At 36.4% G+C, this 18,615-nt stretch overlaps 1 protein-coding gene across 17 annotated transcripts; it reads right to left on the bottom strand.

Annotated features, from left to right (window-relative positions):
* Positions 1-393: 393 nt before the first annotated feature.
* Positions 394-18,302, bottom strand: LOC127793234 (putative ALA-interacting subunit 2). Of its 17 annotated transcripts, none has more exons than XM_052324052.1 (9): positions 17,788-18,294; positions 16,931-16,992; positions 16,757-16,831; positions 15,573-15,689; positions 13,599-13,669; positions 7,289-7,586; positions 5,432-5,721; positions 3,109-3,201; positions 394-855 (listed from the first exon to the last, which is right to left on the bottom strand). In XM_052324052.1, exons 1-8 carry the CDS (start codon positions 17,867-17,869, stop codon positions 3,147-3,149), a joined length of 1,050 nt encoding a protein of 349 aa, XP_052180012.1. In that variant the 5' UTR covers positions 17,870-18,294; the 3' UTR covers positions 394-855; positions 3,109-3,146. The 17 variants fall into 17 exon arrangements, 16 of the variants coding, with proteins under 16 accessions (XP_052180012.1, XP_052180014.1, XP_052180020.1 ...); XM_052324054.1 differs by having other exon boundaries at positions 394-850; XM_052324053.1 differs by lacking the exon at positions 394-855 and adding an exon at positions 879-1,804.
* Positions 18,303-18,615: the final 313 nt, after the last annotated feature.

Below are 18,615 nucleotides of genomic sequence, written 5' to 3'. Positions count from 1 at the left end.
AAATAATTTTATCATCAAAATAAATATAAGTCGTTACAAATCTCCATTTAAAATATATATGAATATAGCTCTATTTTAACTAAGTATATGAAATTGATTTTTATTTAAAAATCATATGCTTGACTTATGATGTAATATATAAATCAATATGTTTTTCATAATCAAAATTAAACACAAAATAAAACATCAAGAAAACTTTAATTAAGTTTCCTAAGACTCGTTTTACCTAAGAAAGAAAAAGATTAGAGCAAACTTCATAACTCCTAAATAAGGCAAGTTAATGGCTATTAAGTCAAAAATTATTCACAAACTTAATTTGGCATAGATGACTCACCTGAGCTTGACCAATGTAGTTTAGGAGATAATGAGATGTCACATTATAACAAACTAACATTACACATGCATAAACTTTAAAATGGGATTTACTTATTTTTTAAGTTCAAGTGAAGTTCAAATTATTTGACTTACACATTGGTTAATTCAAGGTGTTTTGACTCAACATTTGACCACCATAATTAGAACACTCGTATACATAAATATATAAATCCTATATCTAATTCTTCTCCAACCATCCCATAGCTATTCCAAAAACTCTCAATTATCAAGAGCCCTCTTTCACTCTCTTTTAAGGCCTTCAAACGAAGGTTAGTTACTTGGCTCTTTGCATAGCCATGGCCAAGTAAATAAGCTCATACATGAGCAACTGGGTCGAGGTTGCACCACGTCCTTTCATTCCCCCAAAACCCTCATCAAATGCTCCCAAAATGTTGGAAACGAAACGATTGTCCAAGAAGGCTTTAATTTCGTGCAGCACAAGGCCTTCTATTTTTGCCCTGTGATTCTTTCTCTTCTGTCCTATGTTGTGATAAACAAATACACCGTTAATCGAAAGTGTTAATTTACTAGGCATATATTCGAAAGATAGTAATTGGAATTCTCATTGATAACAAGAAAAAAGACAAAAAAAAAAAAGAAAGAAAGAAAAAGTGCAAGCTTTTCATGAAATAAATAAATGGAGAGATCTCTCTTTAACGAAGAAGAAATGACACAGAGGAGTTGAGATACGTCTAAGACTAAACATATGTCGAAGAAGAAGATTTCATTTTGTATGTGTTTCTTGCGTTATGTACAGGTTAGATGGAAGAGCAGCCGCTGATCTCCAAGAAGTTTTGAAAAAGATGGACGTGGAGGTTAAAAGATTATTATATATATTTCTAGGCCTCTGTGGTTAATTATGAAAAGGGAAACGAAGGCAATAATACACAAGATTTGAGATAGCTCTCCCCGACTATGAACTGTTCTTATTATAGTTGAGCCCCCGGGATTTTCCAACCATATCCATACATGCTGCACCATCACTATACCTCGTTGTATGATTTCACTGCTTCCAGTGCATTCATTTTATGAAATTACATTTGCTTACAGTACTAAAGCATAAATGGAGCTGCAATTTTCGTCTAAACAAACAGCAGATCAACAACATCCACACATTAAAGGCTTTGTTTTCAGGCAATTTTGCATGTAACACCCAGAACAACACCGCATCTATTCAAAATGCCCCAACTTCTGTCCATATCAAGTTGGTTGTTCTACCTCTGTTACAAGCATCTGGCTGAAAATTCATATCAACTTGGTTGCTCTACTCTTGTTTCCTTTGCAGAAATTGCTCCAAAGAAAATATCCTCTATGAATTTTCTGATGCCGGAACAAACTACCACCCCCCACTCAAAGATAAACTAGCTAGCTTGTCATGCTTATAAGGAAGAGGCTTCGGCTCTCCATGGAAGTGGAGGTTTGGATTCTTCTGTGGAATGAAATACAAATAATTACTAGAGACAGATAACTAATGGTCAAAATAATACTAGGTCAGAGTTTAGAGCAGAGGTATTTCACAGTGAAATTGGTTGTTTGAGAGATAAAATAACAAACATGGGTTACAATGTGGGCTGGGACACCGCAACACAAGTCTTCACTATTCCAACAGATATCAAACGCTGTTCATGGCATTTACAACAGCTCAATTTCAACTGATGGTCAACCTTTGTGAGTGTATGCATCGTCCCGCATTAGAAAGTCTACATTTTTCATGCTATTAACTAAGAACCAAGGAACGGTTGTTACTGTAGCCTAACCCTTATAAAGAAGGATCTGGATTGTACCCTTGCCCTATATCATCTAGAAACACTAATAATAGATCATCTAGAAACATTAATAATAGGCAGCTGTTACTAAACAAGGAAGCTTAGCTGAAAACCATAGATTAAAGCTCACTTGAGTACCTTCTTCCAAGAGACTTCAAAACAATGGATGCAATTAAACCCTATGCTGGAAAAGAAAGTGAAAATGAAATAGAACAATCTGCCCCAAGCATCAATACAAACAAACATCAACAATACGAGAACTCCTACAAGCTAAAACTTGTATGAACCATGGACATATCAACAAATGACAAACACCAATTAATAAATGATTCCTATATGGATGGCCAAGTGTTACAAAACTGGATTAGGTGCATGAGTAATATACCACACAAGCTTGTAGACTATTTGGCCTTTTGAATTTTTCAACAGTTCCACAAAGATAATTCCACCATCTGAAATTGAGACCTTCAGTGCATTCCTATCCTTTCTTATGCTGACATATCCTTGCATCAAGTTGGAGGTAGGCTTTCATAATCTTAAAGTGATACAAGGCCTCATACTCTTTAAGTGTTCAAGAGAGTTGAAGGATAACCATGTTTGGATGACAGGCACACTTGTGCTTAACTAAAGGAAATCCAAATTCTCAATTATGTTGACATCGATGCCTGAATTAAGACATAAAAAAGCAAGACAAACAGGAACTTACATACCACATGATATGAAGTCCCAAGGCCCATCAGCAATTAATAAATTGATCAATACTCGCTTGCGGACAATACATTGGCCAAAACCAATATTAATGGCATATACAAAAAAATAATTCCCCTAAAATATAGACTAACTATTTAAGGCCCCCAATAAGCAATAAGGCTGAAATTTCACATCAAAATTAAATTTATCAAGTCCTCTCCTATTAAAGTTTACTGTATATCACAGTTAATACAATGTAACTGGGATGAAAAATTACTTTTAAGGCAATCACATGATAAAGAAGTAAGATCTCCTTCAACTAGAAATGCCTTTCCAGTTCCAAGATAAATAAGTTGTATCCCCATAAGGCCTGCATAGAAAGAATCCAGAAGATATAAACCATATTAGATTTTTTTTTCTTCAGTTGGCAAAAGAGGAACGTAGGACGATTAAGGTAGCAACCCCCTCTAGGTGTAACAATGAGGGACAGCCCTTGCTAGGGAATGTCTGATTTGAGCCATAGCTACTGCCAAAAAGGCGAGTCCATTGCAATGCACAATGTCAGGTCTCTGTATCCACAGCACTTTTTGGCATAATGGGTCTGGGTCTTCCTGCAAGTAGGATGGATTTAAGGTTTGAACCCCAAACCCAAGGGACACGAGAACTCCTGAACCGCTAGGCTACCACCACGATGGTAAACCATATTAGATTTTGACAATGGATTGGAAAAACTAAGTCTAAGGGTGGTGCCAAATCTGTGTACCAGGAGATATGTAAAGTTGTAAACCTTTAACTGATAGCTACCTTGAGCTAATAAAAATATTAATTAGAGAGACATCCAACGATTTAGTGTTCAATTTTAGAAAAAAAGCAGATTTAATGCAGATATGAGCTAATTAGAAAGGTAAAGAAACCTAAAACACACAAGAAGAATCTCAATTTGAGATTGGTAAAATGGATCCCTTTCCGTCTTCGTTCTCTTCCAAAAGCATATTATTGACTAAATCCAGCCAGTCATTTCATTCTTTTTCTGTTTTTGCCTCTATCCCTCCGTGCCTGAGCCCTAAAGCTTATTGGCAAACTTAACTTTTTATAGGCTCCAAGAAAATTCTGTTTGACCCTGAGAAATCTTCAGAGAGATAATAGATTTGATGGCATGTCCAAGCAAACCCAAAAGTGTTCAAAAATAAATTGAACTTGGTGGAAATCAGAAAAAGCTGCCAGCTGTAAACTTTTAAAGCAATAACCATTTCTAGGCAATAGGCATTCCTAGGTTTTCATCTATGCATTCTTTTCAGTTAATTTTGAATTCACAAGGAAGACCATCCCCATACAATTTAGTGGGTGTTTGGCTTAGCTTATTTTTAGGTCAAAGAGAGCTTATAAGCTCTTAAACAGCACAATATTTTTTTTTTTCTTTTTACCTGTCTAGCAAAGTTGGACAAACTTATAAGTTACCCAGCATAAGCCCTTACTATAGCTTTTTCCAAAAGCTAATACCCTCTTAACTTTTTTGTTGGAGAGATTATAAGCTATCTCAAACGAGATCTTTGTTGACCAAGTAAAAGACCAAAATACCCTATAAGCTCCAATAATTTGAGCTAAGCAAAAGACCTTCTTACTGTTCCCTTTCCTATCTAAGATAACTGATGCAGCCTAATTGATGAAAGACTCAAATGTTCCCTTTCCTATCTAAGATAACTGATGCAGCCTAATTGATGAAAGACTCAAATTTACATTGTTAATGAGTCGAGGATTGTATATGGAAGTATTCTTTTATTTATGGTGCCATATCTTCTTACTTTGAACGCTATCAAGGCTTTAATGATGAAACTTGGTCATTAAATAGTTATCATAATATATAATAATTGTTTATATAAAAACTACTTGTCTTCAAGTTTTAGAAGGTTTATAAAATGGCCCAAAAGTGTAGGGCAAAATTAAGTTCCTGAATATTTGGACATCAGAGGAGTTAGCACTCTCCTTTTGTCTTATTCCAATGTTTCTTATTTAAGTATCTGTTATTCTCCAATTATCTTCCTTCTTGCCTTTTTCCTCACGTCTATCCTTATTCTTCCTCTCTAGTCTACTTCACTGCTTCTCATTGCTACTCTGTTACCAGTTCTCTCTTATATCTTCTCCAGTCTTCTGTTAGCTTCTCCTTATTCTTCCTCTACTTTTCCTGCTTGCCACTCCATTATTTATTTCCTATTGCTGCAGGTTAGTTTTACTTGGCTGCTGATCTATTTTTTCTGACTTCTCTTTTTGGATGTGGCCATAATTTTTTGAAATAGTACCTGCTGCATTTATTGATATTAGATATTATTTTTCCGAACATAGGTTGCGGGGAACTCTAAATAAGTCCAACCAAACTACACAAGTACTAAATAACGTATAAGGAAATAAAAAGATAAAAATAAAAATAAATCAGCCAATGGCAAAGAGAAAAAGTAGCAACCACAGACCAAAAATAACTCCATATATATATATATATATATTTTGGGGGGGGGAGTTGCTCAATGCATAAAATATTTATTGCAGCCTTAAGTAAACATATAATGATATCTTACAGTTATCTGCGGATGCTTGAAATTTTTTACCTTGGATTTTTCACATGAAGCAACAGGAAGACGAGGGAGATGAAAATAGAGGAAGAACCAACAAAAAGGTAGGCCACCCCAAGGAAGTCATTCTTTCCACCCAACCAGCTTGACGTTGAAAGAACAAGCCTCTTTTTTCCGCCAAAACTGTAGGTATTATAGTTGTTCAAAACTTTTACAGTTACAACATCTTCCACATCCAAATCCTCTTCAATTCTTCCATACAATTTCCGGAAGCTAGGCAGTGCAGCAGTCCTCATCCACACTACAAGATCCTCTTGGTCACTCAGCTTTTGATTTGATGAGCCCCAAGAGTAACCAATCCAAAGAAAAGGACCAAAAATAAAAGAAAAAGTTAGGAATAACTGTTAGAACTCATTATTTTGGCTGATTTGCACAGTAAAGGTCATGCTTATCCTTGCTTCCTCTCTGAATGCTGCAGATGCAAGCAGCCAAGAGTAGATTTTTCCATATTGAGTGAAACATAACACATCAGACAACGGAATACTGCAGTGAAATTGGTCCAAGTGAAACCTCAACAATCTATCACAGTATTACATCATATGTGAACTTTAAGACGATGAATAATAACTAGTCCCATCAAATGGTTTCATATCCAATTCCGAGTTCAACTATAAGTGCAATTAACCTTTTATCAAGCACAATAGTTTCGCTTCTACCAATCATGCGGTCTAGTTCTTGTTGATCAATATACAGAAAATTTCAGCAGACTAAATGCTACAATAAATGAGCTATAATGTTCATCAGTAATAATCTTATCTAATTAAATTTAGTCAGAATGCAAGCTCCGAAGAGAAGATGGAAAAGAAGAAAGGTGTTAGTGGTATGATATATTGCCAGTAATTTTATGGAATCTTTTATATTTTGATGTAAAGTAGATATGGAATATTTAAAAGAAAATTTAGGTATGTAATTTTTTACATTTTGATATAATATATTTTTTAAGCAAAAAAATATTTTATGCCAAAATAAGTGAGGCATTACTTAAAATATTTGTTTAAAATGCTTATTTAATATACTAGAGTCTTTTTAATTATTTTGCATATCTACAATACAATAAAATATTAACCAAACACTTATCACTAGCTTTTAATGTTATCTAGTTTGCCTCGAGTAAGCCCTAGGAGTTAGTGAAGCAAGTCAATGTGTAAAGCGGTTGTTTTAGTTAGGCGGTTATCTTCCAACGGTACATATTGGGGGTAAAACCAGTAATAACTAACCCGGTAATTGTATAGATTAGTCCGCCCTTATGTCTATAAATAAGAGAGAGGGCAGGGGTTAGTTGTTTGTACACATGATTAGACGAGTACATTTTGTTGTGAGAGGAAAGGCTAGAAAAGTGGTAGTTTTTTGTAATCTTGTGAGATCAAGATTGTACTCGTGTGTGTAAGGCTTGTACTGATTCATTCTAATTAAAGGAAGACTGCTCTCGAGAGATTTGAAGGCTGGATGTAGGATCATTCCATCGAATGATCTAAACTAGGATAAATCTTGTTGTCTCGTGTGGTTTGGTTTATAATTTCTGAACTTATTCATTTACGTTTTGTTTGTTCTTGATTGATTCTATCTATCTGTGTGTGTGCACGTGTGTTTCCAATCCAAACAAAGTGCAATTTCAGTGCTCCCGGGTTTGACATTTAACATTAACAAGGACAACACCAGTCAATTACCAAACTTACTGCTTTCATCAACATTGCTTTCATAGCACAAAACAACAAAGCATAGAACAAGCACAACATAAGACAATAATACCAACCATGGCTACTTCTTTCTCCACACAGAAGATATAAGCTTCAGAAAGTACATACTAATTACTCAAGATATATAAATTCTTACAGGAATATTTGGATCCAGCTTTCCACCACCAATCAAGGTGCCATTCTGGAAATTGAAGGGATAGACATGCCTCCCAAATTTGTGATCCCGGTCACTCTTCCAGGCAATGTTCTTCCTATTGACTTTCAGCCCCACTGTCCCACGAGAAAAGCTATATGTGTCATTAAACAAACTCCAAGCAATTAAACCACAAGGGACAATTGGAAGACCCTTGTTGGAGTCTTCAGGTTTACACAAACTTGTGTCATTGTACTTCAAACCATATATGAGCTGCTTATCACTTTTACTCTTAACATATCTGGAAAAAGGGCATAGAGCTGAATCATTATTGATGAATACTCAAACAGCAAGTCTGCTAACAAATAAATTAGGAAGCAAGATGGAATCAACTAAAATTTACAAAGCCCAGGGGCAGGAGAGAAAGGTATATAATTTTAGCATTCAAACATTGATTATGGCAGGTTCTGTAACCCAAATTAATACAAGATGTGCATAAATTATAGATTGATGCGAAAATACCATTCAAACAAAAGAAAAAGATAATACACGTGTTAAAACATATAAAACAAGCCTTAGAAAACCGTGAATGCTTGCCTAGATTGATATTAAGAGAGCTTGAAAATATATACGGGTTATATCCTAATCTTTCTCCTATAAAGTAGGAGAATATTTAGGTAATCTATCCCCTAAGAACTAGGATGAACTATCTCTTAAATTTTAGGAGATAAAAACAGAAATAAAATACAAATTTACAACAATATCTACAACTTGAAAAATAATTAAACAACTTTAAGATAATCTGATTTTAATCTACGCCCAAGAATTGATAGGCTTCCACTTGGAATTTCAATCTCGTCCAATACTCCTCCTCAAACTGGTGAATATATGCAAGTCATTCCCAGCTTGCTAATTAAGGACTCAAAACATGGTCTTGCAACTATTTTTGTTAAAATATCAGCCACTTGATCAGTAGAAGGTATATAGGATGGACTTATCCCTCCTTCTTCAATCTCCCTCTTTATAAAACTTCTATCTATTCTCACATGTTTCATCCGATCATGCTACACCGAATTTTTTGCAATATTGATAGTTGATTTGCTATCACTAAATACCTATGTTGGTTGAGATAAAGGTATTTCCAAGTCTTTCATTAGCCTTTCTAGCCAAATCACCTCACACATCCCTTGAGCTATTGCTTGGAATTCAGCTTCAGTACTGCTGTGAGCGACCACCGATTGCTTCTTACTCCTCCATATAACCATATTCCCCCATACCTTGGTACAATATCCTGAAGTTGACTTCTTGTTCTCTCTAGAGCTTGCCCAATCTGCATCTACATAGCTCTCAGTTCCTCTATTCTCAATTTTCTAGAACATTAAGCCTTTCCTAGGAGTACTTTTTAGGTATCTTAGAACATGAAACACAGCCTTCATGTGCCTTTAAGTGAGAGAATGCATATATTGACTGATTACATTGACTGCATATGCTATGTCTGGCCTGCTAAGTGACAAATAAATCAATCTCCCTACTAACCTTTGGTACCTTTCTTTTTCTACCAAAATATCATCATCTTTTTCTTCAATTTTCCAGCCCTTTTCTAAGGTAGTTCCAGATGGTCTGCAAGCTAGCATCCATGTATCTTTTAGTAGATCAAGGGTATATTTCTGTTGTGATATTAACAGCCCTTCTTTGCTTCGAGCTACCTCCATGCCTAGGAAGTATCTCATGGCTACTAGGTCTTTTACTTCAAATTCAGCCTTTAGTTGCCTCTTCAAGTTGTTAATTTCCAATAAATCATCATTTGTCACGATAATATCATCAACATATACAATTAATATAACCCTTTTCTCATTTCCAGTGGGTTTTATAAACAAGGTATGATCTGATTGTCCTTGTTTATACCCTAATCAGTTGAGAGTCATGTTAAATTTCTTGAACCATGCCCTTGGGAACTGCTTTAATCCGTATAAGGATTTCTTTAGCTTGCACACACTCCCACTATACCTAATGTTCAAAACCGGGTAGAAACCTCATATAGATCTCCTCATTCAAATCACTATTAAGGAAGGCATTCTTAATGTCAAACTGGAAGAATGGCCAATCTAAATTCACAGCAATAGACAGTAACACTCGAATGGAATTCAACTTAGCAAACGGAGCAAATGTCTCCTTATAATCAATCCCATAGGTTTGTGTAAACCCTTGGGAAACCAATCTAGTTTAGTACCTTTCAATACTACCATTAGCATTATATTTCACAATAAAGACACACTTACATCCTACCACTTTCTTGTTCAAGGGCAGTTTCACAACATCCCATATATTGTCCCCACCAGGGCATTCATTTCCTCCATAACTGTAGCCTTCCACTTAGGATTATTCATGGCACTTTGAATATCCCTTGAAATTTCAGTGCTGTCAACATTCGCAATAAATCCTTTGAATTGAGGAGAGAGCTGTGCATAATTTAAATGGTTAGCAATATGGTACTTGACACATGATTTTACCCTTTTCCTTAGAGCAATAGGCATGGCCCAGACCATCATCTTCCCTGGTTGTACTATTGTCACTATTGTCTTCCCCTTTTTCATTTGATGGACCAACTAGACCAGCCTCTAGAATAGATGGTTGACTTTGTTGAGGTTCTAGATGGCCTTTAGGGCGTTTGGAATAAACAAGCAAGGGATTGTTTGGGTCTGAATGGGAAGGACAATGAGGCACAACTGTTATTTCAGGTTTAGAGGTAATAGGGGGAGGGTTTGGACTAGGATCTGCTAGTGTTTTCTCAGGTGCAGAAGATGAAGATGCTCCCCCTTGAGAACATATTGGCAATGGAAGGCCATGATGAGGTAAGGGAAAGATGGTATTCTGGCTTTTAGGAATAAGCACCTCTTGAGAACAATCAGATTGATAGAATGGTAAATCCTCATAGAAAGTAACATCAGTAGAGATAAAGAATTTTCTGGTTGTAGGGTAGTAACACTTATAACCTTTTTGAGAGGGTGAGTACCTAATAAAGATGCATTTTTGGGCCTTAGGATCTAACTTTGTTTGTGTGAGGCTACTGTTGTGTACATATGCAGTACACCTAAAGACTTTAGAGTCAATTTTTGAGAGATAAGGAGTATGAGGATATATATCACATAGGATGCTGAGAGGAGTGTGGAAGTTCAAGGTTTTAGAGGGAAGCCGATTGATCAAATAAGTAGCTATGAGAACAGCTTGCCCCCAATAGGAATTAGGAACATGAGAGGTAAATAGCATAGCTCGTGCCACTTCTAGAAGATGTCTATTTTTCCTTTCGGCCACCCCATTTTGTTGAGGTGTGTAAGGGCATGAGTTTTGATGAAATATTCCATGTTCAACCAAGTAATGAGTGAGATCATTAGAAAAATACTTTCGACTATTATTAGTCTGAAGGATTTGGATAAAAGTTTGAAACATATTCAAAAAGAATCGATGGAATCTTTTGAAAATGTTGCTAGCTTCTAATTTTCCTTCATTAGATAACCCAATAGGCTCTAGAGTGATCATCAATAAATGTGATGAACCATCTTGAGCCGGTGATATTAGGGTGTTTAGAAGGACCCCAAATATCACTATGTATCAAATGAAAAGATTTTGAGGGTTTATAGGATTGAATAGGATGATGACATCTAGGCTGTTTAGCAAGAGTGCATGATTCACATGAAAAACCATGCTATTTATTGATAAAAATTTCAAGATACAAAGATTTAAGATAAGGAAAGCTAGGATGCTCTAAACGTTTATGCCATAATAAACTTTGGCATTAGAAGTTACATTTAGGACTAATTTATTGGTAGGAAAGTTGAGAGGATCTCCTTCCAGATAGTAAAGACCACCCACAGTTTTAGCATTGCCAATCATCCTCCCCAAGACTTGATCCTGAAACAAACAATAGGAGGGTGAGAAAATTACACTGCAATTCATATCCAGAGTGATCTTGCTTACGGATAAAAGGTTGCATTTTAACCTTGGCACATGTAGGACTGATATCAGCCTTAATGATGATACACACACTGTTCCAAAACCCATAGCAGGGGATGTTGTGTCATCGGCCAAAGAGATGTTAATAGGTAAAGTGCACGAAGTATAATCAGTCATTAGGGTTTTAGAACTTGCCATATGGTTAGATGCACCCGTGTCTACCACCCACACATTTTTTAGAGGTCTATTTGAATTTGAGGAGTAGAATAGAGAGTTACCTTGCAATGCTACAGATGCTATGGGCTGAGTAGCCATACCTTGATTGAGTAGCCTGTACAAGGCCTGAATTTGTTCCTCAAAGAGATTCAAGTTGGTACTAATTTTAGGTTTTGTAGGAGTTTTAGCAACATATGTTGATCTTGGTACTTCCTTCCTTTTTTTTGGCTTCCAATTGGATGGTTTTCCATGGATCTTCCAGCACGTCTCCTTCATGTGGCATGGTTTCTTACAAAAATCACACCACAATTTGTTCTTTCCCTAATCTTTTGGAAAGATCTCCCCTTGCCTAGCAGTGGCCAGTGTTGAGTTTTGATGGTGTGTTGAAGCATGACTTTATGCTTGCTTTCTTCCCTCTTGACTTATGCAAAAACTTCTTTAAGGGCTAGTAGGGGTTTTGAACCCAAAATCCTTCCCCTGACCTCATCCAAATTAGTGTTAAGCCCATATAGAAAATAAAAAATCCTATCCTTTTCTACCATCTTACAGTACTTTTGGCTATCCGTAGGAGATTCCCAGCTAATGGAGTGAAATAAGTCCATTTCATGCTACAATTCTACCAAAATATTGAAATATTCAGTAACACTTAGATTATCTTGTTTGGTAGACTTTATGGCTGACCTAATTTCAAAGCATTGGGATGAGTTTTCTAGGTTTGAGTACATCTCCTGGATTGAATCCCAGATCTCTTTTGCAGTTTTGTAGAAGAGATAAGTCCTGCCAATTCTAGGCTCCATCAAGTTTATCAACCATGCTGTTAAAGCATTTGTTCTAGATTAGAGTTTATAATAGTAGGGATATTTTCATATAATGTTTCTGCTGTATTTCTAGAAGGATTTTATTAATTTTCTAGGGCTGACCAAGTTGGTTGTAACTGCCAGTTTTGGGCAGTCGGTCAGGGGCCTTTTCTCCTATTAGTTTCTTATATATAGAGGCGGAGGAGAAGGCTTTTGGGGTGGCTTTTCTTTCTCAGGTTTATTGATCTGTCTTGGGGTAAGATTGAGCAGTGAGGAAGAGTGAATATCTTTCTTGTATCAACTCTATATAGCTTTCAGGTATTTTGGGCTAGGTGAGAGTTGAGTTTGAGTGCTTTGTAATCTTGTATTATCGTTCAAGATAGTGGATTAGTGGGGGCAAAAGCCAAGCTGGATGTAGGTCTTCTTTAAGATCGAACCAAGGTAAATTCTTGTGTTCTTGATTGGTTCTTGTTTTGTTTTCTGATTGCTGGTTGTTTGCGAGTCAGGGAGAGACTTCATTTGAGTGTTTTTGAGTGATCCTTAAAGGGTGAGATCTCGGTTAACACATGCCATGATTGTCGAGTTCTCCGCCTCCCATACGCCATAGGTGGCTACATTTGTTGGTGGAGTAGGAGTAGATCCTATCAAATATCCTGCCTTTCCCTTCCCTTTAATCACCAACATCACAGATTGAAATCACTCCCTGAAATTACTCCCATTTAGTTTATGTGGAGTGATTTGCAAAGGGTGATTATCAATAGGGACGACAAGAAAATTTTGCTGAGGAGGAGGAGGAAGAATGCTCAAAGAGCTGGTAGCAGAAGCTTCTGTTAGGGTAGTGTTAGGTTGTGGGTTGGCCATGGTTGGAACAAACAAAGATTGAAAAAACAAGCAAAGACTTGTTATGATCGTAAAGCAGGCTCTGATACCATGAAACAAGCCTTAGAAAACCGTGAATGCTTGCCTAGATTGATATTAAGAGAGCTTGAAAATATATATAGGTCGTATCCTAATCTTTCTCCCATAAAGTAGGAGAATATTTAGGTAATCTATCCCCTAAGAACTAGGATGAACTATCTCCTAAATTTTAGGAGAGAAAACAGAAATAAAATACAAATTTACAACAATATCTACAACTTGAAAAATAATTAAACAACTTTAGGATAATCTGATTTTAATCCATGCCCGAGAGTTGATAGGCTCCCACTTCGAATTTCAATCTCATCCAATAACATACAGTAGAACCAAAGGAGAAAAGGCAAATAAATTAAAATAATGAAGCAATGTAATTGAAGTAAAATGGTTTATCTTTCTATGTATTAGGTAAGAGGAACAAGAAAAACTCTCACCGCCTATGGTTCTGGTAGTAGTTATCAAGCTGGTAGTAGACATAAATTGGAGACTTCATCGGTTTGGGTACCTGAAAATTAAATATAAACCACATTCATATGATAAACAAACAACTGATAGTTTTACCTTGAAGATTAAGTGATTAACCAGTTATGCACATAAACTATTAAACATCATCAAGTAATGCAAGTTTCACCTAAAGAGATGCTAGTTAAGCAATGAGCATCACAGAATTTGGGGTCTTTAATGATCTAGGGTACCAGAAGCCACATTACTTCCATAATTGTATTCCTTTTTAGTCATGATTTGAAAAAATGGCAGGAAAGTTTAGCAGACAAAGCAAAGTTCATAAATTCACAGCACCTAAAAGAAAGGAAGACCAGAAAGGTGTTTCTCCCACCCTCCACTAAAGAAAGTAAACTTTTAACATTAAGGTAGATGGGCCCAGATTAGTTGTCTGTATGCCATCTCACATCATCTCCTTTGCCCACCTAGGCCTCACATATCAGCCTTGTGAGTTGCACTCTAACCAATGAAATTTTGTTGTGTTGATTCTCTGTCAATGATAAGGTCTAAAAATAGACATAGACAGACCAGCGAAAAAAATGATATGTGGCACACACATAACTTCAAAAAATTAAAGGATGCTAAACAGTGATGACACCACTAACATGTGTGCATGAGCGCATGAATGTGCATAGTCTTATATATATATGCAACTATAAATGATACAAATAAAAAGCCATGCTAGATAACATGTTCTATGTTTTCCCCGCTTCCCTTCTGATTGCATTTCTCTCTTTATTTTTCTTCTTCTGATTTGGTGTTTTCTACACACCAGGCCTCACAAGAATTATGAATCCTAAGCCATCTTAATGCTTGGCACTAAATAATTACAATAAGACTTAAGACAGAATAAGTTTAGAACTATTTAGGAACATGACGAATTACCTCAAGATATTTAAGTGTGAAATTAGTTATATGGGCCTTTACAAAAGATAAGATCATAGATAGAAATGACTAGAAAGTTAAGAGTTTATGTAACCGACCCACATAGTCCAATAAAGGCTTAGTATGTCATTGTTGTCATTGTGGGACTACCTTGAGAACTATGGTCCGATTGGATATTAAATGAGCTAAGAGATTGAAAATCCTCACACAAAAATAGGTCATCAACTGTGACAACTTTTGATGGCCATTTAATAGTGTCACTTAATTCAAATTTTACAATCAACACAGATAAAGCCAAAATTTGCTGCTAGATAGAACAAACGAGATCTGCTCTGCAGCACTGGAAGTGCAGCTATTTTAAGTGCTCCTTCCATAACAAGCTTCAATCTAATTTATGCACTATATTGTGAATCATGTACATATGTGCTCCTATAAACCCAGTATGCCATTCTCTGCTTGCAGAATGTCATGTACCTAGGGTTGAGCTAGGGTTTAGAAAGGAAATGAGAAGAATCCGAGGAAGAGAGAGCAGAAATGGAAGGAGAAACAGAACAGAAAGAGAGAACAGAGGAGATTGAGAGAGAAATTAGGGAGAACCAAGAGAAAGTGAGAAGAATTGAGAGAGAATCTGAGAGAGGCAATCTGATTATCATTCCACAATGACATTCTCTAACTAATCTAGCCTATTTATAGGTTGTCTAAGCTTTCAGTTATTAGAACAACTGAAAGGTACATACAGAGAAAGCAGTAAAGTACAACAACTAACTATTACATGTAATATGCTATGACTAATATACCCTTGGGGCCGTGACACAGACTTAATAACTAGTAAATAAAACACAAAGCTTCTGGAACGTAAAGACTAGAAATCCCACTCAATGAAACAGCCAGCGCTCCTCACAGCAAAAGTAAGACAGCCATCACAAGAGAAGGATCATTAAAAGTAAGACAACCATCTATTGGAGAATGAAAAAGGAAAAAAGAACTCTTACTTGAGAAAATGAGAAGGCATATAGACTCACCTTCAGATGCAGGGTACAGTTTTTGGGGATTGAGCTATCCTTGATATATGCAACCTTATTGCTTTTAAATGGATCAGGTATGCAGTAAGTATCATATCTGTCCACAATTTCCACAACCTAACAAGGAAATGTCAAATACTTTGTTATTACACCAAACTTTTTGGGCTCAATTGAATTCATTGCCGGTATTTTTTTTTTTTAGTTTTTTTTGTGTTCGCTTATCATTTTTTTCAGGTTCAAAATACATCAATATTTTCTGAATTATTACATATATTTAATTATCATATGTAAACATATTTTTATCAAATGATAGGTTCGATTTTTGTTTTTAAAATTTTGAGAAGAGACAACATTATCAAATGACAACTTTATCAAATGATAGGTTGTGAGGAATCTAGGTTCACCATCCAAATCTAGTCTAGCTAAAGAGGAGGAAGAGCAGAAGAATAAGAAGAAAAAGAAATCTGAGATGCAAAGAAAGAGGAGAAGAAGAATAAGAAGATGAAGAATCACAATCTAAGTTCACCATCCAAACCTAGTCTAGCTAAAGAGGAGGAGGAGAAAAAGAAGAAGAAGCCAAAAGAGAGAGAAGAAGAAGAAGATCAGACAAAGCCTTCTTTGGCTCTATTACAGGAGAGAGAAACAGAGAAACAAGCACAGGCGTGCACCCACCCTGCAAACAGAACAAACACACACAGAGAAAGATGATAAGTGCAACAGAGAGAGAGAGAGAGAGAGAGGAAGAAGAAGATAAGTGGAGACAGCGCCTTCATTGGCTACAGCAATGGTGTCAACAGCATTGCTGTGCGAGAGAAGAGGTGTAGGCAAATGAAGGAGATTCAAAGAGAAAAACAGGAAAAAATGCTTTAGGGAACTCAAAGGGAAGACCTCAAAGATGGGTCCACGTTTTACCAAAAACCCCAACTTCCTTTTGCCCATGCAAACAAACAAACCAAATTTTGCAAAAAAGTGATAGAATGATCAGTATTTTCAAAATCAAAAAAACCCTACTAAATGGTGTTTTCTATTTAACTTTTTTCCAAGAATTTTGAAAACAGAAATAAAGAATTGAAAACCACAACAAAATCAAATGAGCCTTCATTTAGATGCTTTAGAAGGAGAATTAAAGCAGTAGCAAGACGAATTAAAGAAGTAAAAATAATAGCAAAGTAGTGGAAATTTACACTTTGTGAAGCGTGAAGAGACACAAACCCAACAGGAATACAAATGACGCCCATCAAAAAAAATGTTGTAATGACCTGGCATGGATGACATTCATGAAACACAGCATGAATTGTAGATAGTAGATTCTAAAAATTTAATCAAATGGGAGATAAATTCTTCAATGATGAGCTTACAGATGCTGGAGACAGGACAGGTTTACAAGATGGCAGACTTTGTTGGGTGAACTGCTGTATAGCTGCAAAAGGACCATGATCACCGCACACAACATGAATTATAAAGACAATGCGACAATAGCATGAGTTATAAAAGTAACGAGTCAAATGTTCCCTATAAGTACAAACATATTAATAACGCATATACAAAGGAGAAAAACGAGAAACTACTATTATGGTACGGCGGCTGAGGCACTACCTCAAGGAATGTAAAACACCCAAGGAATGTAACCAAAGACTCGGGTAAACGAAAAACCACCAAAAGGACCAAAAGGAAGAATTTGATGGCCCAAACATCAACACCATATCAGACAGATTAAGAATCTGAATAAAGGGTTCCTATCTTCATTTGTATTCATTCTCAAATTTAGTTAACTATTCCTGTGAAGGATCCTAGTACAGAGCTTCTCTCTCTAAGAGTGGGTGAGTTTCTCTCTCTAGCTTTGTGTGGGAAGCCTCCATCCAAGAGCTCCGTTCAAGTGTGGGCGGAAAGGCTGAGTTAGCCATTGTCAAGCAGGAAACTTTGGCTAAGCACCAACACATCTTGGCTCGGGGTAATCCGGGGGCTAGACAGTTAACTGTGGTATAGACGTAAAATGCGAAAGTTTGTTCTTTCCACGAATTTCAAATTAACAAGGTAAACATCAATGCATGGTCACGATTTCATTTTACGACATCAAGAGTACTAATTGTTAAGTATAACCAGAACTACGTGTTCTTCTGGTATAAAGCTTCACCAAAATTGAAAAAAATAACACTAAATTTGCCAACACAAAAAAGAAGAAAGAAGAAGAAGAAGAAGAAGAAGAAGAATTTACCGTTGGATCGACGAGTCGGAACGCATTGATCTTCTGGTACGGCGGCTGAGGCACTACCTCCGTCCATACGGACCATATCCATCAGATCAAAATATGCGGCCAACCTTCTAAACCCAATCTCCCAGTAACCACGTCAATCAAACGACAATCTGAGAACCAGAAAGAAAGGTTAATCGGTTCGAATCCGCATCAAGTCATATATAGGGTTCCTACTAATAGTCTCCGCTTAGTTGCCCAAACACACAAGGGGCTGCCTGACCTTGAGAAATCAAAGAGAGGGAACCAAAGATGGAGTAGTTTAGGGTTTGTCATCTGCGAACGTATAATAAGATTGCTTCCGTTGGAGGGAAGAGAGAGATAGAGAGAGCGTGGAGGACAAGGGGAGAACGAGCATTTTTGAGGATGCGACGCTAATTTGCGGGAGATGCCTGCGTGCGTGGACCTGTCAAGGTCAAGCCGAGCTACCCACTTTACAAGATACATGCCCCAATTTAAACTCCGCTGCACGTCATGTAGCAATGCGTTACAGCCAATAACGTAACGTTGTTTTTGTCACAAATGACGGATTCATAAAACATCTTCCCCAATTGAATTGAGCTCCGTCTCGTCTATTATTGAAATATTTAATTTTGGTGTTTGGTGTTGTTTGGGTAATTATCTCTGTTATATAATTTACATGTTTAAAGATGAGAAATACGTGACGTTGTCTCAATTCTTAAAAAATAAATAACAAATGGCCTTGGCCTTGTGTTTAGTACCTGAAGTTGGTAAAGAAAAATTGTATTTTAAAATTTAAATCTTAAATTTTTTTTTAACAATTATCGTGAA

Source organism: Diospyros lotus, unplaced genomic scaffold, assembly GCF_014633365.1.
Source record: "Diospyros lotus cultivar Yz01 unplaced genomic scaffold, ASM1463336v1 superscaf1, whole genome shotgun sequence".
Classification (NCBI taxonomy): domain Eukaryota; kingdom Viridiplantae; phylum Streptophyta; class Magnoliopsida; order Ericales; family Ebenaceae; genus Diospyros; species Diospyros lotus.
Note: the sequence above shows the minus strand (reverse complement) of the source record. Positions and strands in the feature narration are given on the sequence as shown.

What these genes read in the sequence shown, in the direction of transcription:
- LOC127793234 (XM_052324048.1), bottom strand. Translation starts at nt 10,822, where the DNA reads ATGATCACTCTAGAGCCTATTGGGTTATCTAATGAAGGAAAATTAGAA. An exon ending in CTATTGCTCTAAGGAAAAGG is followed by an intron (nt 7,587 to 9,795) that starts GTAAAATCATGT and finishes CCCTTTTTCCAG; the next exon opens with ATATGTTAAGAGTAAAAGTG.